The sequence below is a fragment of the Haliotis asinina genome, chromosome 2 (assembly GCF_037392515.1).
Source record: "Haliotis asinina isolate JCU_RB_2024 chromosome 2, JCU_Hal_asi_v2, whole genome shotgun sequence".
NCBI lineage: Eukaryota > Metazoa > Mollusca > Gastropoda > Lepetellida > Haliotidae > Haliotis > Haliotis asinina.
Genome location: NC_090281.1, coordinates 22781341 through 22789446, shown reverse-complemented (window position 1 = coordinate 22789446; position 8106 = coordinate 22781341). Strand labels below are relative to the sequence as shown.

The window sequence follows — 8106 nt, the reverse complement described above, 5'->3', positions numbered from 1 at the left end:
ACATCGTGAAAGGAGCAATCATTTTCAGAATCTAAATACAATCACACAACTTGGTTCCCAAATGTACTGGCCAGAAAAAGAAACGCTACTATAATTTTGGTCACATCTTTAAAGACATAAACATGAACGCTTAGTTTTATGAGATTTCATGCTTACGGAACTTGCGTTTCTTTTACTGTTCAGTATGATGTTACCCCAATATGAAATTACCTTTATTCTTTTAATAGTATACATGTATTGTGGTTTATGCCTTTATAGCTTCACCACTTTATGGGTGCATACAACAAATCACAATGCCATATTATACATGTCGCAGCACGCTCATTGGGTTTGTCTAATTACCCTTTTTTCCAATCTCAAGCATCGTTAACCATGAAATACCACAGTTGCTAGTTCAGTGAAGCGCCCATAAATTATTTTAACAACGCTGAGAAATCAAACTATAAGCCACGTATTTGCATATTTAACAAAGCCTGAAACAAACCAGTAGAGATATATGTGAGATGATGCAGCTGTCAATCACGCTCACTCCCAGTAAGTTCATATTGGTATCGAACTACCAATGCAAAGAAACACGCTCACATTTACTGTAAAGCTCACCTGGGTACGACTCTACTACGGCTCACCATCAACACCCAAAGAGCAGGGTGTCTCATTTGAAACATGGCAGTCGAGTGGATAGTCAATAACACGAAAGTGTGGTTGCAAATTCATTAGTTGGCATTATTCAATAGTATGAATGCTAATGGCGGATGTTCACCCTTAACGTGAACACATGGTGTCATGGTGATTTTCTGTGATCCATTCTTTTTGTTTTCAGTTTTGTCTTCCTTTGTTTGGAATCTACTTCTGATGAGGGGCGGTGGTTAAGCGTCCGCCCAACACGCTAAAGACCAAGGTTTAATTCCCCACATGGGTACAATGTGTGAAGCCCATTTCTGGTGTCCCTCGCCGTGATATTGCCGGAATTTTGCTATAAACCCAACTCACTGGGTATTACTAAAAATGTATATATTGCCTCGCGCCCTCTACCGCCCGGACATTATTTCAAACGAACCCATAGAATTATTTCCTTTGGAACATCATATAACTCCTTTGAACGCAAAAACACCAGTCTTAGACAAAAACATACGTGCAGATTATGTCTGAAACCAGTTCGGCAAACACCGACAACATCGAGTACGACGGTTTTCGAAGTAATTGTTCACATTCCATACATGGTGTTCTCTGTTTGGAAGCGGTTCACCGCGAAGTTTCAATTATCGCAAGTCATAAGGGATAGTACCTCTTTTACTGCATCAACAGGAAGCTAAAGAGAGTGCATATGACCCAATATGTATAATATAGTCACAATATTGTCGAAAGGTGAGAAATTGTGGGGAATTCGTGGGGACGTTTTTAGCAGAAATCCTATCAACGCTTCACCTATAATTTACACTTCGTGTTCAATTTTTTTTGTTTTTTAGAGGTTCTAAACCGTACACTGTCAGACCTATAAAGAACCTGCAAATTGGGTTTTCTATTTGAAAGATAGTAAAGCATGACCTATCTAATTACGTATTCGTGCAGAGATTGAGAGTGTCATTGTCTAATGGTACAAGGTCAAGGTCATATCGTTCGTCTCATGTAGGTGCGCCGTTTGTATAAACTGCTGATAAGGTGGCACGTAGTTAAAATGGGTTTTTTTCCCATTTTTTCATATTTATTTTATTTATGATTTGTGTCGACATGGGAGGCGTGTGTTCCTGGACTTCGTAACTGACTGTCTTGAGTTGCGTCCCTTAGCTGTCAGCATACACGAGTTCCGCACATGCTCAAGTCTGGACTATCTTCGGTTTCCTACGAGTGACATAATATCCACGTGATATCATACAATCATCAGGTTCACAAAAGAAAAGGGCGTTGGGGTAGCCTAATAGGTAAAGTGTTCGCTCGTCAAGCTGGAAACCTGAGTTCTATTCCACATATGATTAAAATGTATGATGACAGGTGTCCCTGTATAATACGTCTTGAACTATTGCTAAATTAGGTTAATTCCACATTCACGCACTCATGGACTCTGTAAATCAGGAATATTTTGCGTCGTGACATTTATGGGACTTGCCTAATTCTCAAAATGAGATTGCAAGTGAAAGTTCTACCTAATGGAAATCCACTTACATATTACAGGTTGTCGCTAAACTGACCTCAGTAGAGTACTTCCTTGTGTATGCAATCAGTGATCGAAAGCATATTCTACATGAGTGAGATCAAGCAATGTTTCCTAAACATATCAATCTGCATCATGTTTTTTGTTGTTGTTGTTGTTGTTTCATGCGGCATTAGCGTTATCACCGCGGTTTGGACCAGACGATCTAGTGACTGACATCGAGAGCACCGATCCTTGTAATTTGGATGCGGTGGGTACAGGGGTACTATGTGTGAAGGCCATTTCTAGTGTCAATCACCGTGGTTTTGCTGAAATATTGCTAAAAGCGGCGTAAAAACCAAACTCACAGTGAGTGCGGCAAACAAACATGTATCTTTGTAGCCATATTTTATTCATTACTTCTGTTGAGCAGTTGTTACTTCAAGTGTCCACCTGATTTAGTGGTGGTGACCCAAGTGAAGGCCGTGGCCGTGAAGGTGAGCTGTCTCCGTCAAAATCTGAAATATAAAAATGCCCCATCACTTCTATGTATGTGTACAAACATAATGAACTTGGTGTAGAGCAGCGAATATGTCAGTATTTCCGCTGAATGCCGGTGATATAGGAATTGGATTCTAGTGATTGATACAATGACAATGAACAAATATCTACCCAGTCTGGAGTATCTAATCACAGTAGTTTTGTTAGTTTTTAGTTGAGAATCGTTTCTGTGACAAACATCACTAATCCGTCTCGATGAATGTGATGTGACACTGAAGCGATATATTTCAGTCATTTTCGTTTTGCAGGATGTTTGTTCATGAAGATACTGGAAAATACTGGTTTTCTGCAATCTGTGCAATTGGGACTAACGGAATCGGGTGGTCAGGCCTGCCGACTTGGTTCACACGTCATGGTATCCCAAATGCGTATATCGATGCTCATGATGTTGATCACTGGATTGCTATTCACTGATCCTGATTTGATTGTTTACAAACCGCCGCCATAGAGCTGGAATATAGCTGAATGATGTTTGAAACAACAAACAAACAAACAAACAAACACGCATAATAAACGTTTCGAAATATGATACCAGCCTGCAAGTACTCATGTAGTTACAGGCCAACCAGTGATGGATATTAACAGCAAGAAATGTGATTCTGGTTTAACACCGAACTCGGCAATAATCGGTATAGGTACAGCAACGCGCAAGTAAGGAAATCAACCTGTCTGACCACCCGGTATTTATATTAATCCGCATTAATAGACATGCCTTGGCTGCTAGGATCGTATCGTAATCTCTAAGTGGGTTCCGGAAAGAAAATGGCAACTTACAAAACGAAAGAGAGAGAGAGAGAGAGAATTAGGCAGATAGATAGATTACCCGCATCTTAGATCAGACACGCTCACTTCGTAACTGAATCTGTGAGCACACTTACTTTCATCCAAAACGCTGTAAATTCCGCCTTTGAGACTTCTTTGTTACCTGAAAGAAAACAAACACTGAAATGACATATTCAGTGGAAGCTGCCTAAACTGACACTCACAGGGACTGAAGAAATTATCCAGTTTAGACAATGTGCCGGATTGTAGAGCTGGTGATAAATGTACAAGTCACAGACTTACGGGACTTTTACGCCGGGCGTGGACAACTTGCCGGATTGGACAGATGTCGGTTTTGACAGCTTCTACTTTATTCTGGACCCTACGAGGGGTTTAGTTTCTGTATTCCATAGGAGTGTACAGGGGGTTGAAAAAGTGTTTCTTACTTTATCCGTTTGCGTCACCTTGGAGTGGGAGATGAGCTCCAACTTATGTATGTTTTCTACATTCCACATTACCAGCTAACAACTCCTGTTCAAAATCCTCTGCCTGACACCTTTTCAAAATCCTCTGTTTGACATGTAAATCTATGCACGAGCTATTTCCTTCATACAAACAGAGCGCATATCAGCCTATGTCCCGGCACGGGAACTAAGATCTCAACACCACAATTTACTGACAGTACCCTAATACAAACTCTAGAGCTTTGGTCAGAGATCTTGTGAACATTATTTCCCAAAATGTGGAACAGAAGCGGCATTGAGTTCACGTGTATTGAACCTGCTTAATCCCCATTCTACCTCATGTGTATTCGTCTACATTCCCTGTCACGCCTACTTGTCACAGACGCGTTTACTGCGCAGGGTCATCTAATGTGAAGAAGCAGTTCTTTGAATCATAACAACTTTGACGTTTCATCGGTTTGGGGGATCTGTGGAATCTTAAGATGTTTTTAATGTATTCCGTTTCAATATATCAGTCGTCTGTTCAGACTGAGTTAGACAAAGTATTGATTGATCAAGGTCAGGATACAAGGACCCACCATGAGTATTTTAAAATAACGATATCTAAAACAGAATTACTTCACATTTATTCCCAAGACTAACTTCCATCTGCCAAATAATGATTGATCACCCTGGGCATATTATTGATCTGACACAAAGGTTTGCTCTTGTGGAATAGTGGTTGTGGTGCAACCTAGTGGTTAAAGTGTTCGCTCGTCACGCCGAAGACCCGGGTTCTGTTCCCCACATAGTTAGAATGTGTCAAACCCATATCTGATGTCCTTGCCGTGATATTGCTGGAATATTGCTAAAATCGGAGTGAAACTATATTCACTCACTCACTTACTCGAACACACTCACTGTGTTGCTGTAGAAGCCAGTGTTAAATGAAGGGGAAGGGAGGGATATTCAGCATTATATGAATATTTCATCGAAGCACGTCATAGTTGACGAGGGTTAACGTGTGTTTTACCGTCGCTATCCATTTTGTTGAAGACGAGATCGATGTCTGGTGAGTCTAGCAGATCGTCGTCGTTGGCATCGAACTCCTTGAAGACGGCATGACTGAAGTCCCTGAGGGGTGAGTGGGGAGGGACGGAGTCCATGTATTCGTGGTAGGTGATGATGTTGTTACCTGGTGATAAATACAGAAGAGATTACACTGTACACCCTGACCCACACATTAATGCTCTTGTCAAAAGGAGATATATCTTTCATGTCTGCTCCCGAAACGATTCTTTTCGTTTGAAGGAGCATTATCCCACGAAATACTGCATGCGCTTTTCTTGAAGCTGGCACAACACATTTTTCCAGTTATATATAAAAAAAGACACATGTTGATATTTTCCGCATTCGGGACAGACTATCCAGTGATTGTCGTTAAGAACACTGTACCACCAACTCAAAAACGCATCACATGCGCGGGCTGCGTGTCGGTGTACAAGACAACCTTAGCACTAAGCCTACCTTAGGTCTATGTTACGGTATGTGAGTTACGGTCACCTTAGCGCTAAAATATCCCGCACACACACACATTCATTCATTCATTCATTCATTCAATTGTTTTATTCAGCACGTGGGGCCTCCAGCCCATATTAACAATGAGTGAGTTAATATTTAACGTCACGTCGGCAATATTTCAGCCATATTGTGACGAGAACATTTAATACTGGAGTGAAATGTCTGCCCCATATAAAGATGAAGCAGGTTGGTCTTAGTATGTTACAGACGTGGACCTCTCAAAAGTGCGTAGTAAACATGATGTTGTAGTTTAATAATACCGTTCGTGTTAGATTGATGATCATAGATCATACGCTTTCATTAACTTGACATTTCAACTTGTCGTCATCGATATCATAACGTAATGAGAACACTGCGACTGTGGAAAATGTGTAACTTATCCAGGATTGGAAATGAATTTCTCTCTCTCTCTCTCTCTCTCTCACACACACACACACACACTCACACACACACACACACTCACTCACACACACACACACACACACTCACACACACACACTCACACACACACTCACACACACACTCACACACACACACTCACACACACACACACTCACACACACACTCACACACACACACTCACACACACACACTCACTCACACACACACACACACACACACACACACTCACACACACACACACACTCACACACACACACACACTCACACACACACACACACACACACACACTCACACACACACACTCACACACACACACTCACACACTCACACACACACACTCACACACACACTCACACACACACTCACACACACACTCACACACACACACACACACTCACTCACACACACACACACACACACACACACACACACACTGATTCTGATTTGATTATTTACAAACCGCCGCCATATAGCTGGAATATAGCTGAATGATGTTTGAAACAACAAACAAACAAACACGCATAATAAACGTTTCGAAATGTGACACCAGTCTGCAAGTACTCATGTAGTCTCCTTTGTCTCCCACTTCCGTGGCATCCACTGTTAGACCAATGACATGCTCTTCATCCATGTCTTACCATTGTCATCGTAGTGAGCAAAGACACCGGTCAACTCATATCTTTCAAAGATGCCGTCGCCATTAGCGTCCGAGCTCAGCCAGACATCTTCAATAACGTTATTGTAGATTTCATGGCTGTTGTGATCATGGTGTTGGCTGGATAATTAGAAATAATATTTTAAAAACATTCCAGTCAAAATGTCAACGCCTGTCTTTCATAAGTTCGAGCAAAAATCAAAAACCTTGTTGAACCTTTCTATTTGTTGCAAGATTCTGAAACAAATAAATACTCTCTTATTAAACTTCATATAGAAACAGTAGTTTCCTTTGATGATCGAGTATTTTTTTTCTGGGTATTCTTTTTAACATAACCGCAGACTAATTGTGAAGATGAGGTCACTGTTTTCAAAACAAACTAGTATTTGAGTGAGTGAGTGAGTTTTACGCCGCACTCAGCAATAATGCAGCTACATGACGACGGTCGGTAAATAACTGATTCTGGACCAAGCAATCCGGTGATCAACAACATGAGCATCGTTCACGCAATTGGGATACGATTATAAGACATCAACGACCATACAGCTGTGTTGTCATTCCTGTCAGCGCAACGACATGCATTCTTATCCCGAATTCCTGAGGGGATGAGCATCACTCCGTGCGGGAAGGGAAATATGTTAGTCGTCTTATTGTCATATTTGCATAATCAGGTGTGTCTGCCTTTAAAGCTGTTACCGCCTAAGCAATTAAGAAATGCAGGCTCACACTGTTAAACAGAACTTTCAGATGCTACATGTTACTGCGATTCAAATTCTCTTACACCTGCAAACCCGTGAAGCTCAAGGTAAGAACTGACCCCTAGTAACCCAAATTGGGTGTAAGGGGCGGCAAACGAGATCCGACTGCAAAAATGTTATACACATCTTCCATATGTACATGTGTTCCTAAAGGCCACTTTTAGCAATATTCCCCAACAATATCACGCGGGAGGCACTAGAAACGGACTTTACCCATTGTTTCCATGTGGGGAATCGAACCTGGGTCTTCAGTGTAACCAGAGACCATATAATAGATTATATGGTCTCTGGTGTAACGAGTGAAAGCTTTAGCCACTAGGCTTCCCCACAGCCACCGGTAACCATATTTTAATGCCAGCCTTCTTTTATTGTTACATAAGGGAGGGAGGCTTTCCAGACATTTGCACATTGGAGTGAAACATTTAAAAGTGAGATATATATCAACACGGAGGCATGTAGTAACTTACCCTGAAACACCAACAAGAAGGACCGCGGCAATGAAAAAGGAAGACATTTTGAAAGCCTTCTGTACTCGGAATTCACGGCAAGGAGTAGGACAGGGTAATCTTATCTCCCATGTCCTGCTGATTAACACCTGTTATGTTATACTTGCCTGAATCATCACCGTTGGCATAGCGTTGTTACCCTCCGCATCCAACAATCGTCCATGATTTGAGACCCGTGATGATCAGGGCTAGAACATCTTGTCATCGTATCACAATGGTGTACATCGATGCTCAGGAAGCCAGCCATTAACTTGTACATTACATATTGTATTTAATGACCGGCGGAATATTGCCGAGTGAAATCAAAAA

The 8106-nt window shown here is 41.4% G+C and overlaps 1 protein-coding gene across 1 annotated transcript; it reads right to left on the bottom strand.

Moving 5' to 3' along the window:
* Nucleotides 1-2523: 2523 nt before the first annotated feature.
* On the bottom strand, nt 2524-7854 carry LOC137272354 (uncharacterized). The gene is made up of 5 exons (XM_067804722.1): nt 7759-7854; nt 6517-6653; nt 4928-5089; nt 3568-3614; nt 2524-2646 (listed from the first exon to the last, which is right to left on the bottom strand). The coding sequence occupies exons 1-5, from the start codon at nt 7803-7805 to the stop codon at nt 2587-2589; spliced, it is 453 nt and encodes a 150-aa protein (XP_067660823.1). The 5' UTR covers nt 7806-7854; the 3' UTR covers nt 2524-2586.
* Nucleotides 7855-8106: the final 252 nt, after the last annotated feature.

Excerpts from the sequence above, each read along its gene's own strand:
- LOC137272354 (XM_067804722.1), bottom strand. The coding sequence starts at position 7,805 with ATGTCTTCCTTTTTCATTGCCGCGGTCCTTCTTGTTGGTGTTTCAGG. Across the intron at positions 6,654-7,758 it reads CTTCTTGTTGGTGTTTCAGG|CCAACACCATGATCACAACA; the intron begins GTAAGTTACTAC and ends CTAATTATCCAG. Across the intron at positions 2,647-3,567 it reads TTACAGCGTTTTGGATGAAA|ATTTTGACGGAGACAGCTCA; the intron begins GTAAGTGTGCTC and ends TTTATATTTCAG.